Source organism: Nerophis lumbriciformis, linkage group LG32 (assembly GCF_033978685.3).
Source record: "Nerophis lumbriciformis linkage group LG32, RoL_Nlum_v2.1, whole genome shotgun sequence".
Classification (NCBI taxonomy): Eukaryota; Metazoa; Chordata; class Actinopteri; order Syngnathiformes; family Syngnathidae; genus Nerophis; species Nerophis lumbriciformis.
In genome coordinates, this window is record NC_084579.2 from 3,270,415 (window position 1) to 3,293,032 (window position 22,618).

At 43.3% G+C, this 22,618-nt stretch overlaps 1 protein-coding gene across 1 annotated transcript in view; it reads left to right on the top strand.

The window, feature by feature from the left end:
* The window catches only part of srcap (Snf2-related CREBBP activator protein), a 77,267-nt gene that overhangs the window by 24,600 nt on the left and 30,049 nt on the right, over window positions 1-22,618 (top strand). Inside the window, 18 exon segments of the mRNA XM_061927493.1 lie at window positions 587-727; window positions 794-986; window positions 4,506-4,731; window positions 4,733-4,842; window positions 4,924-5,013; window positions 5,074-5,247; window positions 5,309-5,514; window positions 6,888-7,065; window positions 9,088-9,224; window positions 9,301-9,470; window positions 9,560-9,889; window positions 9,970-10,156; window positions 12,386-12,555; window positions 12,624-12,793; window positions 12,860-13,072; window positions 15,532-15,693; window positions 17,109-17,252; window positions 17,331-17,648. Coding sequence (XP_061783477.1) covers window positions 587-727; window positions 794-986; window positions 4,506-4,731; window positions 4,733-4,842; window positions 4,924-5,013; window positions 5,074-5,247; window positions 5,309-5,514; window positions 6,888-7,065; window positions 9,088-9,224; window positions 9,301-9,470; window positions 9,560-9,889; window positions 9,970-10,156; window positions 12,386-12,555; window positions 12,624-12,793; window positions 12,860-13,072; window positions 15,532-15,693; window positions 17,109-17,252; window positions 17,331-17,648 — 3,319 coding nt within the window.

Consider the following 22,618-nt stretch of genomic DNA (forward strand, 5'->3'; position numbering starts at 1 on the left):
CTATGTATATATATTTACCAATTGGTTTAACTGCCACCCACCTGAATCTATTTAAAATCTAATTTTTTTTAATTTTAACCGCCCGACCCGACCCGCGGATAATCCGCGGTTGTGCCCGCAAACCGCGCATCTCTAATGTGTATTTATATATGTGTATATATGTATGTATGGATGTAGGTATGTATATATTATGTGTGTATATGTGTATATATGTATATATTTTTACTTTCAACACTTAAGTTTTAATTCGTTTTTCTTTTTCTGTTTGTTTCTTTTATATGCCAATCACACAAAATATGCAATATTTTCCCCAAAAAAATTTCAATGTGGAATATTTGATGTGAAGTAATTAGAGCCTTGAATATGTTAGTAATTTATAACAACATAGATTTTGATTCATAATTTTTTTTTGAGCAGTGACAGCTTCAAACAAATTTTGTGTCAAGTGCTGCAAGCCCTCAGACAATTAGCTTTGGACACGGCTGATCTAGAGTAACGGATGAAAAACATTTGTGGCTTCTCTGGCCCCCTGCGGTGATGCCTGATGCCTGTAAGATGTGTGTGACGCTGTTGTTGATGTCATCAGGTGGTCCGAATGGTGATGCGACACCACGAAGAATTGAGGCAGAAGGAGGAAAAAGCAAAGCGAGACGAGCACTCTAAAATCAGGAGGGTGGCTTCTTCTATTGCCAAGGAAGTGCGGGCTTTTTGGAGCAATGTGGAGAAGGTACAAGATGATGAAACACCGTGATCCACCACTACCACTTTAATTTGTTGTCCTTTACACTTGAAGGTGGTCCAGTACAAGCAGCAGTCTCGACTGGAAGAAAAGAGGAAGAAAGCTTTGGACCTTCAGCTGGACTTCATTGTGGGACAGACCGAGAAGTACTCAGACCTCCTCACCAAATCCCTCGCTCCCACCAGCCGCCCTGAAGCAGCCCCGTCGCTTTCCAAAACATCCACGCCCGCTGCTGTCGATGAAGATGGTGAGTTGTTCTCAGATAAACCCTTTATAAAGACTGTCCACACAAACACACTTTTTTTTTCTCCACTCTGGCTCAGAAACCGCAAACACGGCTGACTTGATGGCGTATTACAGTGTTTCTTAACCATAGGGCCAGGGCCCAATATCTGTTATCAGCTGTGTGTCGCAGTGGTACTCAGTTGTGACACACTTTTCCACCACTTGTGGCAGTAATGACAATATCAAACAAACAGAAGAAGTCTGGAGCTAAAGTCATAGAGAAGCGCAAAAATTATGACTAAAGTGTTGAAGGTGTATTTTCATTTGCACTTTAATTTTATTGACAGTTTATTTAAGAAACATATTATTAATTTGGTCAGACTATTTATTTTAGCACTGTGTAATTGTAGGTGAATGAACATCAGCCCCTTTTTTTGCAGTATGTTTGATTACTATTTATTTTTGTAATCAGCCTTAATGACAATCTTTGTGATTAACACATGCCATTTGACAAGGTTAAACCATAAGTAGGTGAGATATAAATACTGAATACCATTAAAATTGGGGACGGCGTGGCGCAGTGGAAGAGTGGCCGTGCGCGACCCAAGGGTCCCTGGTTCAATCCCCACCTAGTACCAACCTCGTCATGTCCGTTGTGTCCTGAGCAAGACACTTCACCCTTGCTCCTGATGGGTGCTGGTTAGCGCCTTGCATGGCAGCTCCCTCCATCAGTGTGTGAATGTGTGTGTGAATGGGTAAATGTGGAAGTAGTGTCAAAGCGCTTTGAGTACCTTGAAGGTAGAAAAGCGCTATACAAGTACAACCCATTTATCATAATTTAAATCAAGTGTTGGATGTCTAATTCAGTATTAATATTTGAAATTATAGTGGAAAAGTTGGGCCCGGGGTCAAAGCGGTTCAGAACCCTGGCGTGTTGTATCGTATTTGTGCATCATTGAGATGTATTACTTGTACATGATATTTCTAATCAGAGCCCAACATTTTTAATCAGCAGTTTGTGTTACAAGGTTCACTCACGCGCGTCTTCCACTGCACAAAAGGAAACCGACACCTGTAAATCAATAACTTTTGCATTTTGTTAAGTTAGGTTTAAAACTCATGTCTTATAACACAAACCAACAAGCTCTCTTGGTTTTTGAAACTCTCTGCTTTTGCCAGTTTGACAAAAGGTCCGTTTTTAAGGACAAAAAGGCCAAAACACTTCAAAAATGTGTTTTCAAAATATGAAACAAAGGGGCTTTTAGGTAACATTGGAGCTTAGAGCATCAGACACAACAAGCCCAGGACCAGTTCTCAGCCTGTCCAACTTGTTTCACATCTTGAATCCAGTTATTACTCAGTCGTGTATGATTCACGGAAGATAATGATACCTTTGTTGCTAGTGACGTCATGTCCAGTTACGATGGGACAGATGGTGTATAATAAGTACAATATTTACAGTATAAACACATTTGTTATTAACACATACAGTAGTACCTAAAATTGGTGCCGTCGAGTAGGGATGTGTACCGTTCACATTTCAACCAATCTTTACCGGTACTTTACGATACCAATTTTCGATACTTTTGCGTGTGTTGATAAATATGATTTAAAAAATTAGCTGGTTATGATAACTGCCGTCCAGTTGTTATAGCTTGTTTTTTATTATCATATTTTCAAGTATAACATGAAGTTGCAATTACAGTTGCAAGTCCAAGACGTTATGTGGCAGGAGTGTATAGTTTATGGTGTGTTGGCTAATCCGTTTAGTCTTTGCTAAATCTAGTCTTTTGTTGTGCCCTAAAAAGTGTTGAAACTCTAAGTATTGTACTTATTACGCACCAAAAAATAAAAGGCTGACGCCCACAGATGGCTACCGATTTTTTTACTTTGGGTAGTGACCAAATTCTGTCTACTACCGGGTATCGCTTCACGTGAAATCAAACGGTAACGTATTTCCATACCTTTGTTGCTAGTGACGTCATGTCCGGTTACGATGGCACATATGGTGTATAATAAGTACAATATTTACAGAATAAACACATTTGTAATTAACATTTATTAACACATACAGTAGTACCTAAAATTGGTGTCGTTGAGTAGGGATGTGTACCGTTCATATTTCAACCAATCTTTACCGGTACTTTACGGCAGTGGTCCCCAACCACCGGGCCACGGCCCGGTACCGGTCCGTGGATCGATTGGTACCAGGCCGCACAAGAAATAAAAATAAAAATTAAAAATACATTTTTATTTTTATTTTTATTAAATCAACATAAAAAATACAAGATACACTTACAATTAGTGCACCAACGCAAAAAAAAACTCTGTTGGAATAATTGTTTGTAAGTTATCACAAAAGAAACGTTGTATTATGAATGCTGTCTTTCGAGGCCTAACAAGAGGAAGAAGGCTCGTGAAACGCCACTGTGATTTCAACACGGACAGATGGCAGGATCTGCTCAACTTCCAGAGGAACTCTCTTTGAAGTGTTAAACGAACTCTCTCTGAAGTATTTCACAAACTCTCTTCCAACTATTTGGTAACCGAGGTCAACGCTATTTACGACCCGCTGCCCTCTTGAAGTCACTGTGGTCAGGAGACGGGAGGGGTTATCCATTGTCCTCCAACACCTGCCCCAGCTGGATCCAGGAAGAGCCCGAGCCCGAGAAATCCTCTTCCTGGTCTTCAAAGCGACCGAAAACAATGACTGTTTTACATACTTCCCATTCCTGCTGTGACATGTGTTGGTGCGTGAACATTGAACATCTGAATAAAAGAGGAGACGAAAACCTTCTTCGTCAGAGCGTGGTGCAGGACTGTACAGAGAGTGCAGTGGCCATGTCTCTCCTCAATATTGAGTCCAAATTGAATTCTGTCTCTGTTTGATTCCTTGCCTTTTGTCTTGTTTAATAGATGTCCTCAGTGTTTGAACGTGACAAACTCCCTCGCCCCATTTACACTCATTTACACTCATTCACACTCATTCGCACAAAAGGGTTGTTTCTTTCTGTTAATCAATATACTGTAGATCAATACAGTCTGCAGGGATACAGTCCATAAGCACACATGATTGTATTTTTTTATGACAAAAAAATACATAAATTAAAAAAAAAAACCTAAGTACTGCACTTATTACGCACCAGCTGTTTGATTGTAACATGCATCTTAGTTGTAGTTTTCATGAACACGTTTGGAGGTGTTGAAATCGCCATGTAAAATCGCTAATGCTAATCAGTAGCATGTCAAAAGCAAAGCCAATGTATGTTCGCATCAAGTTAGCGCATTTTTGGAAAATGGAGCCTTTTTTTTAGTCGATTTCTTTGTTGGCATTGAAAATTGAAACTTTACCTAGATGTAGTTTGGCACAGTCCGCTCTCAGTGCTGCTGGAGTGATTGCCTTTTGGCTTTTATGTGAATCAATGACTTGTAAGACCGGCTTTGGTACCGATCCCCACCGGTATCGATTCCCAGCTCCTGGGAATTGGCACCGTGAAAGGTAGCCATCCTTCTCTGAGTCTAAAGTGTCACTCTCATGCAGACCGGGACTTTGAGCCTCCGTGTGAGGAGGACGACGACGAAGAGACCATGGATGTGGAGGAGCAGCAGGACGGCAACGACGCCGAGAGCCACCGCAAGGAGATCGAACTGCTGAAGGAGGAGAGCACGCTGCCCCTGGATCAGCTGCTCAGCACACTACAGAAGTCTCAGGTAGTCCAAAACACTTTGAAGTCCCAAAGTCAAATGTCGTATAGAGAAGATATTGAACCCTTGGATTGTGCAGAACGCTGGTTTGGATGAAGAATGCTCGGATGACTCCTCGTCAGCTGGGCAAGAAGAAGAGGAAGACAGAGAATTCACTGCCAATGAGGAGGATGGTGAGACGACTTGATGAAAGAAGAACATGGTGTATGTGTGGCACATTGTGGAAAGGTACAATGTTCTCATGTGCTTCCCAGCTGAGGATGAGGAGGACACCATTGCTGCCCAGGAGAAGGTGGAGGGGGACGTGGACCATGCAGAAGAACTGGATGACTTGGCGAAGGAGGGTGTGTTTGTTTTACTTTCAGTCTTTGTTCTTCCATGGCTGACATTCACTCTCCTCGCAGGAGATCTGACCATGGAGGAGCTGCTGGAGAAGTACAAAGCGGCGTACACCTCCGACTTCGAGGAGCCCTCCGCCTCTGGCTCCAAGGCAAGCTCGGATTTGGAGGCGTCCGGCGATGAAGAGTTGGAGAGCGATGAAGCTGAGAGCGATGTGGAAAGCCACACCTCCTCCTCGGGTATTCACATGGCAATTAAAGGATTGAACGACGAGCGATGGTAATGGAATGTGCCTGTCAGACTCTGCAGGAGACAGTGAGGAGGAGGAGGACAGTGAGAAGGACAAAGTGGAGATTGAGGAAGAGGACGGCGGGATGGAGGTCTTGCTAAAGGAAGGAGACCACAGCCCGTCCTCGTCCAGCTCACGACCGAAGAAAGAGATCAGTCACATTGCAGCCACTGCAGAGAGCCTGCAGCCTAAAGGCTACACCTTGGCCACCACCAAGGTGATTAGTACAGTCTAGCTAAAGTCTACTGTTTGCAAATGAACCACGTCTCTGTGTACGTACGCTTCATTTTGTGCTTGCTGGTATTGAAGAGATTGAGGAAGCAGGCTTCGTACCAAGTTTTAATTGTGATGAGAACAGACTTCTCTGGAAAAAGATGCCGAAGCGTACTTGCTTCACTACAAAGGAGAAGTATACCTCTCGTTCAGTGGCGCCTCTTTCAACACACACACACGTCCCCTCTTTTCCCCCCTCTTTGCTCGTTTCCAATGTTACTTTAATGGATTTTACTTTTTTAAATGTTTATTTAGATAGATAGATAGTACTTTATTGATTTCTTCAGGAGAGTTCCCTCAGGAAAATTTAAATGATTGTAGCAGTATGGTTGTTAAAGCAACACTATGTCACTTTTCAACCGTGATCAAATATTTTCATAACTTTGGGGATGACACATGGACTTAAAACTAGTTGAATGACACCTGTGTCATGGCCTCAGGAGGTCTGTATCGCTTTTACTGGCACTTAGCGACTTTGAGGAGGCGGGCAGGAACTCTGCCACACACTGCCGCTGGTGTGAGCTCCAAAACAAGGAATTTTAGACTGATGACTTGGCTCTGTTCCTGCTGTTGCGTTTTGGACCAGTTGTTCCTCCCAGGGAATTCAAGTCACAATTCGCTCCCAAGTTCTTTCCGACACTTAAAGCTGAGTTGAAAAACCACCAGAGACAGAATAGGTATTTTGTTGTATATTCTCAAAGCTTTGCCAATATACATTGATTGAGACCAGTCTAACCCTAGAACATTCTATTGCGCCTCCCAAAATGGTCTGTCTTCCCGATCCCACCACCCTCTCTCTCGTCCCATCTCTGTAGACAAAACAAATGCTAGTCAAAACACATTCCAAAGAACTCAAGGTTAACACACACAGTATACTTGCTGACAGAGCATCGAGAGAAGAAATGGAAAACACGAGCTGTTTTCAAATATGACAAAGAAATGGAAGAAGTACAACTTAAATTCGGATATATGTAAATATCTGCCTCCGACACTGCTAAACTAGCAAGTAACTTTTGATGCTCAAATCAAAATGTTAATGCTATTGTTAGCTATCGGAAATGTGCTTGGTAGCAATAAAAAGCCACTTCGCTTGTTAATAAAGAAGCAGTTGGCCCATCACCTCCTTGTTATGTTTGTTTAATAAACAGTACTGTATGTCACTTTATTTTCTGTACTAACCTTCACTAAAATAGGGACTTTTGTCGTGACTGGAACCAATGAATCATGTTTACACCATACGAACTTTACAATTTAGGTTGCACGGTATTTAGTTGAAGTGGGTGACCTTGATTGAACTCATGTTCTCGTGTGTTAAAGGTCAAGACCCCCATCCCTTTCCTGCTTCATGGCACGCTGCGTGAATACCAGCACATTGGACTGGACTGGCTGGTCACCATGTTTGAGAAGAAGCTTAATGGGATCCTGGCTGACGAGATGGGTTTGGGCAAGACCATCCAGACCATCGCGCTGTTGGCGCACCTCGCCTGTGAAAAAGGTAGCCGAGTTACAGGATTTTGTCATTTTAACGTACTTTTTTTTTTATCCCTTTTTACAAAACACAACATATAAAAACAGATGATTGATAACAAAAACGCTGCATTGTCACATTGACCAGTGAAATCACTCATTTCCATGTTTGTCTGAGGGGTTTTATCCTGTTGCACAACTGTTTCCAAAAATAGCCATTTCACTCTATTCTTTTATTTTTTTATTTTTTTTACTCTCCAGGTCAAAGTTAAAGTTAAAGTTAAAGTACCAATGATTGTCACACACACACTAGGTGTGGCGAAATTATTCTCTGCATTTAACCCATCACCCTTGATCACCCCCTGGGAGGTGAGGGGAGCAGTGGGCAGCAGCGGTGGCCGCGCCCGGGAATCATATTTGGTGATTTAACCCCCAATTCCAACCCTTGATACTGAGTGCCAAGCAGGGAGGTAATGGGTCCCATTTTTATAGTCTTTGGTATGACTCGGCCGGGGTTTGAACCCACAACCTACCGATCTCAGGGCGGACACTCTAACCACTAGGCCACTGAGTAGGTAAAGTGGACCGAATCTTATTTTTTCGAAATCAGATTTTGTCCAGCTGACTGTTTACACTGGCAGTATATTGTGATTTTTATCTGACTCCAGTGTAAATGCACTCAGGCCCCAATAAAGATGCGCGGATAGGTAATTATTTCATCCGCAACCGCATCAGAAAGTCGTCAACCATCCGCCATCCACCCGATCTAACATTTAATCAGAACCGCACCCGCCCGTTGTTACATATCTAATATAGACGATGCAAGGCATTAGTGAGGTTATAAAGCTTTTGCCTGTTAAAGAAAGGAGACTGATCCAATGCAGCACAGACATTCGCGTGCCACGCTGTCACGGCCCAGACGCACACCAGTGCGCAATCATACGGGAGCCGCGCTGAGCGCACCTCCAAGCGCGTCTCGCTGCCGGTGACGGCCGGGTATGGGCCCGACGCTCCAGCGCCATCCATTTTCAGGGCTAGTTGATTCGGCAGGTGGGTTGTTACACACTCCTTAGCGGGTTCCGACTTCCATGGCCACCGTCCTGCTGTCTATATCAACCAGGGTGAGCCCCACCCCTTTCGTGAGCGCACTGCGCGCGGAGTGACCCCTGTTACGCGCCCCCGGCAACAGGGGTGGCGGGCAGGTAAGCTGCGCGGGCGGAGCGCGCGGAGTGACCCCTGTTACGAGCCCCCGGCCACGGGGGTGGCGGGCAGGTAAGCTGCTTACCTGCTGCGCGTGACGCCGGCCGCGGCGAAGGCGGACGAGGCGGGGTATCCGTGCGGTGGCCGCGGTGGTGACCCTGGACGTGCGTCGGGCCCTTCTTGCGGATCGCCTCAGCTACGGCTCCCGGTGGGGCCCTCTCGGGGGAAGGGGCCTCGGTCCCGGACCCCGGCGAGGCGTCCCTTCTCCGCTCTGTAAAAGTGTCCATCTCTTTTTTTCTTCTTCTTCTGTTGTGGCATATGCTGCAGGTGCCTGCTCGTTTTTCGTATGTGGGTAACAACATTTAACTATGTATATATATTTACCAATTGGTTTAACTGCCACCCGCCTGAATCTATTTAAAATCTTTTTTTTATTTATTTCAACCGCCCGACCCGACCCGCGGATAAAATCTAATTTTTTTTAATTTCGCAAACCGCGCATCTCTAGGCGCCAATGTAGCCTCGACACCGTTTGCATGCGCATTTCGATAAAGTGAAAAGAAAGGAAGTTGACCGGTAGGAAGTCGCTAGTACTACAAAATAAAATAAAAGTCGTTAGACTGGCAAACAAAATCAGATCGGTGTCACTTGAGGGCAAAAAATTCTGATTTCGTGTCAGTGTAAACGGGGCCAATGTGGCTTCAATGTGGAATTGATACCGGTACTCAACGGTACCAATTTGTTAAGCGGTTCCAAGGAATTAATACACTGGGAACCAGTTCTGAACAAGAACCGGTTTTCGATTCCCAATGCCTACCCAGGAGGTTGTGTCATAGTGTGTTGTGTGCAGGTAACTGGGGCCCTCATCTCATCATCGTGCCCACCAGTGTGATGTTAAACTGGGAGATGGAGCTGAAGCGCTGGTGTCCTGGCTTCAAAATCCTCACGTACTTTGGTAGTCAGAAGGAGAGGAAGCTGAAACGACAGGCAAGATGTCTCACACTGACCTGGTCAGCTTAGTTCAATGTCAACGCTCACATTCTTCTCGCGTTCGTCTTTGCAGGGTTGGACCAAGCCCAATGCTTTCCACGTTTGCATCACCTCCTACAAGCTGGTACTGCAGGATCACCAGGCCTTCCGACGCAAGTCCTGGCGCTACCTGATCCTCGATGAAGCGCAAAACATCAAGAACTTTAAGTCGCAACGCTGGCAGAGTCTGCTCAACTTCAACAGGTCTCCAGAAGTCTCGTCTGATGACTTGAACACGGTCTTAGGACAAGACTAGCGATGACAACTGTTTCTATTTTGCCATTGGATTGCAGTCACCGACGTCTGCTGCTGACAGGAACTCCTCTGCAGAACAGCCTGATGGAGCTGTGGTCCCTGATGCACTTCCTGATGCCCCACGTCTTCCAGTCCCACCGCGAGTTCAAGGAGTGGTTTTCCAACCCGCTGACGGGGATGATCGAGGGCAGCCAGGAGTACAACGAGGGCTTGGTCAAGAGGCTGCACAAGGTGCTCAGACCCTTCCTGCTCAGGAGGATCAAGGTTGACGTGGAGAAGCAGATGCCCAAGAAGTACGAGCATGTGGTGCGATGTCGCCTCTCCAAGAGGCAGCGCTTCCTCTATGACGACTTTATGGCACAGGCCTCGTGAGTACGCTACACTTGGAGGCGTGTTAGGTTTCTCCCAGACCAGTCCGACTGAAACCTCTTTGTCCTCTGATGCTCAGGACCAGGGAGACCCTGGCCAGCGGTCACTTCATGTCCGTCATTAACATCCTCATGCAGCTCCGTAAAGTCTGCAACCACCCCAACCTGTTTGACCCTCGGCCCATCCAGTCGCCCTTCATCACCAAGCCCATCGTTTTTCACACCGCCTCCCTGGTGCTGGACGCCGTGGAGGTGTCACCTCAGAAGGTTAGCCTCCATTTTGTGGACTCATCACTTTCGTTTTAGTTATCGTCAACAACCTATTTTCCCCGGACGAATAAAGACAACTAATCATAACAAATTCACGATGACAAAATTAACTGACACTTTCAGGCGTTGCTAGTCAAGCTCACTAGTTAGCTAACCATCTAGCTAGCGTACTTGACCTGTTCGCTCTCCGAGCCACTTAGCTGCTAATCATATTTGGATGACTACAATCCAAACACTTGTTTGTTCTGATCCAGTTGTAGTTCTACAGTATTTATTAGTAGCCAGTGAGAAGGTATATTTTTGACTTAATGATCAATTTAGATGGCTAAAATGTTGTGTACCGTATTTTCCGCACCATAAGGCGCCCTGGGTTATAAGCCGCGCCTTCAATGAACGGCATATTTCAAAACTTTGTCCACCTATAAGCCGCCCGGTGTTGTAAGCCGCATCTAACTGCGCTAAAGGAATGTCAAAAAAACAGTCAGATAGGTCAGTCAAACTTTAATAATATATTAAAAACCAGCGTTCTAACAACTCTGTTCACTCCCAAAATGTACGCAAATGTGCAATCACAAACATACGTATATCAACATGGACAGAGCAGCGTGAAAAAAGCCACCCGGCCTCTTCGCGTAAACTTAAACTTACCTTAACCACTCGCTCATCTTTTCTTCATCCATCCCTTCGAGTTAGCTTTTATGATGATGCCGGCTGGAAAGGTCTCTTTTGGCAAGGTCTTCCTTTTGAATATCACCATGGGTGGAAGTTTCTGGCCATTAGCATGGCAAGCTAGAACCACAGTGAAGGATGACTTCTCATTCCCTGTGGTGCGAATATTCACCGTACGTGCTCCCGTTGTATCCACAGTGCGGTTCACAGGAATATCAGTTGCTGTGAAATAGTAATCCGTGTGCGGATGGAGAGATTGCGTCTTTTCATGAACCGGATCCCGGTCGCTTAGTAGGAGCCATTTTGTGGTCTTTACAGATGTAAACACACAAAGGAAATGAAACGTACGGTGATATCCGCGCGCTTTTTCTTCTTCTACGCGGGCGGGTGGTTGCTTACAGTAGAAGAAGAAGCGCTTCCTGTTCTATGGGGGCGGGTGCTTACCTTGGCGGTTGCTTGCGTAGAAGAAGAAGCGCTTCCTGTTCCACCGGGAAAAAAGATGGCGGCTGTTTACCGAAGTTGCGAGACCGAAACTTTATGAAAATAAATCTTAATATTTATCCATATAATAAAGAGCACCGGGTTATAAGGCGCACTGTCAGCTTTTGAGAAAATTTGTGGTTTTTAGGTGCGGCTAATAGTGCGGAAAATACGGTAATTTTGTTGACTTAAACTCAATCATTTTAGCTGACTAAAATGTGTAATTTTGTTGGCTAAAGCTCGAACAATTTAGAGGGCTAAAATGTTGTGTAACTTTGTTGACTTAAACTCGATCAATTTAGAGGGCTAAAATGTGTAATTTTGTTGACTTAACTTGATCAATTTAGCTGACTAAAATGTGTAATTTTGTTGGCTGAAGCTCGAACAATTTAGCTGACTGAAATGTGTAATTTTGTTGGCTAAAGCTCGATTAATTTAGAGGGCTAAAATGTTGTGTAATTTTGTTGACTTAAACTCAGATCAATTTAGAGGGTCAAAATGTTGTGCCATTTTGTTGACTTAAACTCAGATCAATTTAGAGGGCTAAAATGTTGTGTAATTCTGTTGACTTAATCAATTTAGAGGGCTAAATAAAATGTGTAATTTTGTTGGCTAAAGCTCGATCAATTTAGAGGGCTAAAATGTTGTGTAGTGTTGTTGACTTAAACTCGATCAATTTAGCTGACTTAAAAGGTTGTGTAATTTTGTGGGTTAAAGCGCGATCAATTTAGAGGGCTAAAATGTGTAATTTTGTTGACTTAAACTCGATCAATTTAGCTGACTAAAAGGTTGTGTAATTTTGTTTGCTAAAGCTCGATCAATTTAGCTGACTAAAATTTGTAATTTTGTCGTTAAAATGTTGTGTAATTTTGTTGACTTAAACTCAAACAATTAAGCTGACTAACAGGTTGTGTAATTATGTTGGCTAAAGCTTGATCAATTTAGCTGTCTTAAATTAGACTAAAACTGACATTTTTGTCAAAAGATTAAAGGTAAATTCATAGTTGGTCCCAAGAACATTCAAATACGGTAGTTTATTTTTACTGCCATGTTGAACTTGTGTTTTCTCATCCACAGCGCTGTGACCTTTCTATCTTTGACCTCATCGGTCTGGAGGGCCGCGTGACCCGGTACCAGGCGGACGCCTTTGCGCCCAAGCACAAAGTCAGTCGCCAGCTAATCCAGGAAATAGCGGAGTCTCCCGCTCCCCCGCCAAGACCCAGACAGATCCGCATGAAAGTCAACAGGTAGACCAGGAGAATGTGATGTTTCCTGCGCGCTGCTGCTTAAGGATTGGTCTTCTTTGATGTTTTAGGTTCTTCCATCCGCCTCCCAAAGGTGACAACCGCTCAGCCGCGCCGACAAACAAACCCACCTGCTCCGTGCCGCCCGCAGCTCAGGCACCCAAACCTCCATCCCCTGAGCTCTCAGCTCCACCCATGTCTTCACCGCCTGTTCCTGCACCTGCACCCGCAGTTCAACAAGGCATGTCACACACACTTCTGGCTGAAGTCTGACCCTTCTTCTTATTGTTTCTTCTTTCTCTTTCAGTCGTGTGTTCGGTAGCGACCACTCCCACTCCCACACCTCGCTCCTCCCTTCCTCAAACGGCTGTGAGGTCCAGCGCTCCCAAGCCACTACTGACCGTGCGTCCTCCCCCCGCTCCTTGTGCCACCGGCATACCTGCTCACCCCAGTCCAAACACCAGCAGCATCATGCCTCAGAGGGTTCTGCTCAGTCCAGACATGCAAGCCAGGCTGCCCTGTAAGTGCTTTAAGCCAGTCATTTTCAAACTGTGGTACGTGGGCTCCATCTTGCCAAAGATTTAAGTACAGTGTTAAATTCCCGATAACTGTTAAAACTATGTACCGTATTTTCCGCACTATAAGGCGCACCTAAAAACCACAAATTTTCTCAAAAGCTGACAGTGCGCCTTATAACCCGGTGCGCTTTATATATGGATTAATATTAAGATTCATTTTCATAAAGTTTCGGTCTCGCAACTTCGGTAAACAGCCGCCATCTTTTTTCCCGGTAGAACAGGAAGCGCTTCTTCTTCTACGCAAGCAACCGCCAAGGTAAGCACCCGCCCCCATAGAACAGGAAGCGCTTCTTCTTCTACTGTAAGCAACCACCCGCCCGCGTAGAAGAAGAAAAAGCGCGCGGATATACCGTACGTTTCATTTCCTTTGTGTGTTTATATCTGTAAAGACCACAAAATGGCTCCTACCAAGCGACAGGGATCCGGTTCATGAAAAGACGCAATCTCTCCATCCGCACACGGATTACTATTTCACAGCAACTGATATTCCTGTGAACCGCACTGTGGATACAACGGGAGCACGTACGGTGAATATTCGCACCACAGGGAATGAGAAGTCATCCTTCACTGTGGTTCTAGCTTGCCATGCTAATGGCCAGAAACTTCCACCCATGGTGATATTCAAAAGGAAGACCTTGCCAAAAGAGACCTTTCCAGCCGGCGTCATCATAAAAGCTAACTCGAAGGGATAGATGAAGAAAAGATGAGCGAGTGGTTAAGGTAAGTTTAAGTTTACGCGAAGAGGCCGGGTGGCTTTTTTCACGCAGCTCCGTCCATGTTGATATACGACTCCATGCGCGCCCACATCACGCTGGTTTTAATATATTATTAAAGTTTGACTGACCTATTTGACTGTTTTTTTGACATTCCTTTAGCGCAGTTAGATGCGGCTTACAACACGGGGCGGCTTATAGGTGGACAAAGTTTTGAAATATGCCGTTCATTGAAGGCGCGGCTTATAACCCAGGGCGCCTTATGGTGCGGAAAATACGGTAAAAAAAAATATTTTTTTAAAAAGTTTTATTCACGAAATCGCGTAACAACAATGACAATCGACACTGCTTCCCGTAACTTCCTATCGAGCCATTCCGAATGCCATGCGCGAGGCTATTTATAGCACCGCTGCCAAGCACGAGGCACCTGTTGCCATTGTTTCCAAACGAGCGAACGATCATGGAATCAGCCGGAGAAAAATCGCAAACGAGTCTTAAACCGAAAAGAAAACTGCAGTCATTCCGTGAAGAATATTCAAAAGCCTATCCGGGAATAATTATCCGTTCCAAAAAGGGTGAAAACTACGCCAATTGCACCTTGTGCAGACAAGATTTTTCGATCGGACACGGAGGAATTAGCGATGTAAAAGACCACGTTGGGACAAAAAAACACAAGTCTAATGCCGTTGCTAGCGATACAAGTGGAAAACTTTCAACGTTTTTCGTCGCCCAAACAGATTCTTTGGATACATTTGGATTTTAGCCACAAAAAGGTAATGACACCAATGTTATCTATTGGAATTGTTTAGTACTGTTATACTGTTAAAAGTGTTTATACTATTTATGCTTTCAAGTCCAAGTTGAAGAAATCTTGTTAAATGTTGACAGCATAACTACCAAAATACAGAAGTATGTCCTTAATATTTTTGCAGTGCTATTTCTGTTGAAAAGTTCAAATGATTACATTAGAGATGTGATGTGCCACTTTTCAAGTGTCTGATGGCTTCAATTAATTTTCATTAATTTTTCATATTTTGAATTCTTTTGAAAGGCTTACAAAAAAACTACATTTGAATTGTAATTCCATGCTATTGACAGGACTATTAATTTTAATGAAGTGATCACCATGTTTACAGTATGATAATTGTGATAGAAATGTGAATTTTAGGCACAGAATATTTTTTACAATTGAACAAGGCAGTAGATTATACAAGCTTGGACAGAAAGTTAATAATGACACCAATTTTTTTTTAAATGGAATTGTTTAGTACTGTTTTACCATTTGTTTACTGTAAAAAGTGTTTATACTGTTTATACTTTCAATTAACAAATTGAAGTCTTGTGAAAGGTTGACAGGATAACTGGCATTAACTGTCAAAATAATTTCAAACTATTGAAGTTAGCTTACAGAATAAACATGTCAATCAACCCATATGATTTTTGCTGTAATATTTTTGTTTTGAAAAGTCACTGTGACTGATAGAAAAGTGATGGTTTTAGCAACATTTTAACCTGTCTGAATGCTAATAATCATTTTGCGTCGGGGGGCGAAGCCTGAACCCCCCACCAGGACTTTGTCCTGGACCTACCGGGGCCTGCGGCCCCTGGACCCTGGCTACTAGGTTTTTCTGATTTCAAAAGTTGGCAGGTATGATTCCACCATCTTCTTCTTTCTTGTGTGTCCTAAGCTGGTGAGGTGGTGAGCATAGCACAGCTGGCCTCCCTGGCGGGAAGACCGGTGTCGTCGTGTCAGGGCAGCAAACCGGTCACCTTTCAACTGCAGGGCAACAAGTTGACCCTCTCAGGAGCGCCCATCCAAGTCCAAGCACCGCCCCCTCGCCCCGTTCAGGGTATTTTTGCTTCCTAATTCCCATTTTATTTCCTTGCTTGCATCTGCACTTGTTTTCTGTTTCTATGATGGTAGTAGGGTTGTACGGTATACCGGTACTAGTATAGTATCGTGGTACTAATGAATCAAAAACGGTACTATACATGGAAAAGTACCCTTTCCCCATTTATTTAAAGTATTTTTTAACGGGCATGACAGCGTGTCGTCACGTCGTGACATTGCTGGTTTTACGAGCAGAGGAGCATGTTCGGCAGCGCGCGCACACTGAGTACTTACGAGCAGACACAGTGTGTAGACAGAAAAGGGAGAATGGATGCATTTTGGTGTAAAAAGTAAAGATAAAGGTGAAGTTATAACACTGAAACAAAGAGGTGTTTTAAGACATGGCTAGTGTTTTAGCTACTTCTAAATCACTAATCCTTGTCTCCATGGCGACAAAGTAATTTTGTTATAAGTGTTATTATCACTGGAGGACAAGGAATAGCTAAACATGCTTCACTACACACCGTAGGAGGATAACTCACCGGCGTCACCGCTAACAAAAGATAGTGCTCCTCAATGTAAGCAAATGCCATGGGTGGATCTACACCTGACATCCACTGTGATGATACCAAGTACAGGAGCGTATCTAAAGTTAAGTTAAAGTTAAAGTACCAATGATTGTCACACACACACTAGGTGTGGCGAAATTATTCTCTGCATTTGACCCATCACGCTTGATCACCCCCTGGGAGGTGTTTGATCTAGTCAATACTACTATGATTACATTGATATTTTTGATCATCAGTCTTTTTTCCTTTTTTTAAAATTCATATTAATGTTTATAAACTCAGGAAATTCTTTGACTTTGAATATGACCAATGTATGATCCTGTAACTACTTGGTATCGGATCGATACCTAAATGTGTGGTATCATCCAAAACTAATGTCAAGTATCAAAGAAGAGAAGAATAAGTGATTATTACATTTTAACAGAAGTGTAGATAGAACATGTTAAAACAGAAAATAAGCAGATATTAACAGTAAATAAATAAGTAGATTAATAATCAATTTTTACAGTTTGTCCCTCATATGTACAAAATAATATGTAGATAAATGACACAATATGTTACTGCATAGACTACCGGTAATTAGGAGTCTTTGTTTGTTTACTTACTACTAAAAGACAAGTTGTCTAGTATGTTCACTATTTTATTTAAGGACTAAATTGCAATAATAAACATATGTTTCATGTACCTTAAGATTTTTTATTAAAATGAAGCCAATAATGCCTTTTTTTGTGGTTCCCTTTTTATTTTGAAAAGTATCGAAACCCATCCAAAATATTGGTATGGGGACAACCCTAGATGCTCGCCATCCTTTTATTTGAAAAATTATGAATGAATCCCATTTTTTGCTGATTTTTGCTGAATGCAGGCAGTGTGATGCACCTGGTGTCCAGCGGGGGTCAGCACCACCTCATCAGCCAGCCCGCCCAGGTGAGCATCCAGAGCCCCGCCGGCGCCAAGCCCGCGCCTGCAACCACCCCTGCACAGCGCCCGCCCCTCAGCGCTTCTCAAGGTCTCAATGGCGTCCTCCTAACTTCTCGCCGCACTTGGACAGCCGCAAATCTTTCAACGTTTTTCCATTTCCTCCCAGTGCCCTCCTCGACCGTGGTGAGCAGCCCCGGCGTGGTGAAGATCGTCGTTCGTCAGGCACCAGGCAAGGAGGGGGGTCCCGTGCCCACCCTGGCCGTGGCCCCGTCGCCTCGTGTGACTTCCCTGCACCCCCACCCAAAAACCGCCCCTATTCGGATCGCGGCGACGCAGCAAGTCGCCCAGCGCACCCCCGGTCCTGCCACCGCCACCTACACTCTAGCTCCTCCCAGAACCTCCAACACCACCCCAAACCAGTCCCATCCCCCGCCCCCCATTGTGAAAATAGTCCAGCCTCCTCCGCCTTGCACAGAGAAGCCAGGTGAGAGAACTTCAGCTCTTTTTGTTTCTCGGCGATACAAACACAGATACCTAAATATAGGGGTGGACGATTCATCAAATTTTAATTTTGATTACAGCTTGTCACGATTAGGAAAATATAATACCGTATTTTCCGCACCATAAGGCGCCCTGGGTTAAAAGCCGCGCCTTCAATGAACGGCATATTTCAAAACTTTGTCCACCTATAAGCCGCCCCGTGTTATAAGCCGCATCTAACTGCGCTAAAGGAATGTCAAAAAAACAGTCAGATAGGTCAGTCAAACTTTAATAATATATTAAAAACCAGCGTTCTAACAACTCTGTTCACTCCCAAAATGTACGCAAATGTGCAATCACAAACATACGTATATCAACATGGACAGAGCTGCGTGAAAAAAGCCACCCGGCCTCTTCGCGTAAACTTAAACTTACCTTAACCACTCGCTCATCTTTTCTTCATCCATCCCTTCGAGTTAGCTTTTATGATGACGCCGGCTGGAAAGGTCTCTTTTGGCAAGGTCTTCCTTTTGAATATCACCATGGGTGGAAGTTTCTGGCCATTAGCATGGCAAGCTAGAACCACAGTGAAGGATGACTTCTCATTCCCTGTGGTGCGAATATTCACCGTACGTGCTCCCGTTGTATCCACAGTGCGGTTCACAGGAATATCAGTTGCTGTGAAATAGTAATCCGTGTGCGGATGGAGAGATTGCGTCTTTTCATGAACCGGATCCCTGACGCTTAGTAGGAGCCATTTTGTGGTCTTTACAGATGTAAACACACAAAGGAAATGAAACGTACGGTATATCCGCGCGCTTTTTCTTCTTCTACGCGGGCGGGTGGTTGCTTACAGTAGAAGAAGAAGCGCTTCCTGTTCTATGGGGGCGGGTGCTTACCTTGGCGGTTGCTTGCGTAGAAGAAGAAGCGCTTCCTGTTCTACCGGGAAAAAAGATGGCGGCTGTTTACCGAAGTTGCGAGATCGAAACTTTAGGAAAATGAATCGTAATATTAATCCATATATAAAGCGCACCGGGTTAAAAGCCGCACTGTCAGCTTTTGAGTAAATTTGTGGTTTTTAGGTGCGGCTAATAGTGCGGAAAATACGGTAATCGAAAAAGGGATGGGTATTCACATTTGAAGTGATATGGTACCAATTCTTGGCACATGGGAATCGATACCAGTACCCAACACTACCAATTTTCTGTACTTTTATAAGTCTTAATAAATATAAATTGTTTTTGATAACAAAATCTTATTTTTTAAATTGCAGCTAGAGATGTCCGATAATGGCTTTTTTGCCGATATTTCGGTACTGTCCAACTCTTAATTACCGATTCCGATATCAACCGATATATACAGTCGTGGAATTAACACATTATTATGCCTAATTTTGTTGTGATGCATTAAACAATGTAACAAGGTTTTCCAAAATAAATCAACTTAAGTTATGGAAAAAATGCCAACATGGCACTGCCATATTTATTATTGAAGTCACAAAGTGCATTATTTTTTTTAACATGCCTCAAAACAGCAGCTTGGAATTTGGGACATGCTCTCCCCGAGAGAGCATGAGGAGGTTGAGGTGGGCGGGGTTGGGAATAGCGGGGGGTGTATATTGTAGCGTCCCAGAAGAGCGGGGGGTGTATATTGTAGCGTCCCAGAAGAGTTAGTGCTGCAAGGGGTTCTGGGTATTTGTTCTGTTGTGTTTATGTTGTGTTACGGTGCGGATGTTCTCCAGAAATGTGTTTGTCATTCTTGTTTGGTGTGGGTTCACAGTGTGGTGCACATTTGTAACAGTGTTAAAGTTGTTTATACGCCCACCCTCAGTGTGACCTGTATTTGACCAAGTATGCATGCATTCACTTGTGTGTGTGAAAAGCCGTAGATATTATGTGACTGGGCCGGCACGCAAAGGCAGTGCCTTTAAGGTTTATTGGCGTACACAGCGGCGTTTTAAAAAGTCATAAATTTTACTTTTTGAAACCGATACTGATCATTTCCGATATTACATTTTAAAGCATTTATCGGCCGATAATATCGGACTGCCGATATTAATCGGACATCTCTAGTTGCAGCATTTAATAATTAGCTGATTATGAAAACTGCAATCTTGTTTTATTATCACATTTCAGAGTCTCATCTGCAAGTATGACAATAAGTTGCCATCTGCAGCCCACATTCTAAAAATATTAAAAGCATAACATAAAAAAGTGAAATAAAAGAGCAAACAGGTGAAACGTAAGGAGAAAAAGTTGCAATGTTCACTAATGACACAAAGCTGCCACGCAGGCTGTTTTTTTTTTCCCTTTAAAACTGCTATTGTTCCAAAAATAATAATGAATCAAGATCAATGTTGTTGTGAATTATTGACCTAATTAATACTCCAATTATTTCACATCAAATATTCTACATTGAAATATTTTTGGGAAAACATTGCACGTTTTCTTTGACAAAAAGGGCATGTAATAAATGATAAATGGGTTATACAGTACTTGTATAGCGCTTTTCTACCTTTAAGGTACTCAAAGCGCTTTGACACTTATTTCCACATTCACCCGTTCACACACTGATGGAGGGAGCTGCCATGCAAGGCGCTAACCACCACCCATCAGGAGCAAAGGTGAAGTGTCTTGCTCAAGGACACGACGGACGTGACTAGGACGGTAGAAGGTGGGGATTGAACCAGGAACCCTCAGGTTGCTGGCACGGCCACTCTCCCAACTGTGCCACGCCGTCCCCATAAAACAACCAAAAATAATAAACTTTTGAAGAGCGAAGGAGTGTAAAAAAAAGAACGTGTCTGTGAGAAGTTTAGACTGTCACCGTGGTTACTACCAGAGGTGGGTAGAGTAGCCAGAAATTGTACTCAAGTAAGAGTACTGTTACTTTAGAGATTTATTACTCAAGTAAAAGTAAGGAGTAGTCACCCAAATATTTACTTGAGTAAAAGTAAAAAGTATGTTGTGAAAAAACTACTCAAGTACTGAGTAACTGATGAGTAACGTACACACATATATTATATATATATATATATATATATATATATATACACACATTTATATATATATACATATATATATATATATACACATATATATACAGTATATAATTTATATTTATTTATTTTGCCGTTTTTGTTTACATGTTAAAGGTGTTTTAATGAATATACATGCATGTTTAACACATATAGATTCCTTTCTTTCATGAAGACAAGAATATAAGTTGGTGTATTACCTGATTCTGATGACTTGCATTGATTGTAATCAGACAGTAGTGATGATAACGTCCACGTTTTCAAATGGAGGAGAAAAAAAGTTCCTCCTTTCTGTCTAATACCACATGAAAGTGGTTGGTTTTTGGCATCTTATTTGTCCAGCTTCCATATCCGTTTTTATACACTTTACAAGAAATACATTGGCGGCAAACTCCGTAGGTTGCTAGCTTGTTTGTGCAGGCTTTCGGAGACTCTTGTTTTGAAAGCGCAGGCGCGATGGAGCGGCACTTTTATTGTGAAGACAGGAACTGTGCAGTCAGTCTTTAGGCTTTTGACGGGATTTACGGTTGAAATAAAAAAAGGGTCTTTTTTTCCTTCACACTTTTGATTGATTGATTGGAACTTTTATTAGTAGATTGCACAGTACAGTACATATTCCGTACAATTGACCACTAAATGGTAACACCCCAATAAGTTTTTCAACTTGTTTAAGTCAGGTCATGTGACCGCCTGGCTCTGTTTGATTGGTCCAACGTCACCAGTGACTGCATCTGATTGGTGGAACGGAGTGAACGTCACCAGTGACTGTATTTGTTGAAACGCAGGCACTATGAAGGTCTGTCTGACAGACCAAAACAAACAAAGCGTGCATTAACAGATCGATAAAAATTAGTAGCGAGTAGCGAGCTGAATGTAGATAAAAGTAGCGGAGTAAAAGTAGCGTTTCTTCTCTATAAATATACTCAAGTAAAAGTAAAAGTATGTTGCATTAAAACTACTCTTAGAAGTACAATTTATCCCAAAAGTTACTCAAGTAGATGTAACGGAGTAAATGTAGCGCGTTACTACCCACCTCTGGTTACTACTACTACTACTGCCTAATCAATAATCACAAAAAAGTAAGGCACATGATTAAGGTTACCGTATTTTCCGCACCATAAGGCGCCCTGGGTTAAAAGCCGCGCCTTCAATGAACGGCATATTTCAAAACTTTGTCCACCTATAAGCCGCCCCGTGTTGTAAGCCGCATCTAACTGCGCTAAAGGAATGTCAAAAAAACAGTCAGATAGGTCAGTCAAACTTTAATAATATATTAAAAACCAGCATTCTAACAACTCTGTTCACTCCCAAAATGTACGCAAATGTGCAATCACAAACATACGTATATCAACATGGACAGAGCTGCGTGAAAAAAGCCACCCGGCCTCTTCGCGTAAACTTAAACTTACCTTAACCACTCGCTCATCTTTTCTTCATCCATCCCTTCGAGTTAGCTTTTATGATGACGCCGGCTGGAAAGGTCTCTTTTGGCAAGGTCTTCCTTTTGAATATCACCATGGGTGGAAGTTTCTGGCCATTAGCATGGCAAGCTAGAACCACAGTGAAGGATGACTTCTCATTCCCTGTGGTGCGAATATTCACCGTACGTGCTCCCGTCGTATCCACAGTGCGGTTCACAGGAATATCAGTTGCTGTGAAATAGTAATCCGTGTGCGGATGGAGAGATTGCGTCTTTTCATGAACCGGATCCCTGACGTTTAGTAGGAGCCATTTTGTGGTCTTTACAGATGTAAACACACAAAGGAAATGAAACGTACGGTGATATCCGCGCGCTTTTTCTTCTTCTACGCGGGCGGGTGGTTGCTTACAGTAGAAGAAGAAGCGCTTCCTGTTCTATGGGGGCGGGTGCTTAACTTGGCGGTTGCTTGCGTAGAAGAAGAAGCGCTTCCTGTTCTACCGGGAAAAAAGATGGCGGC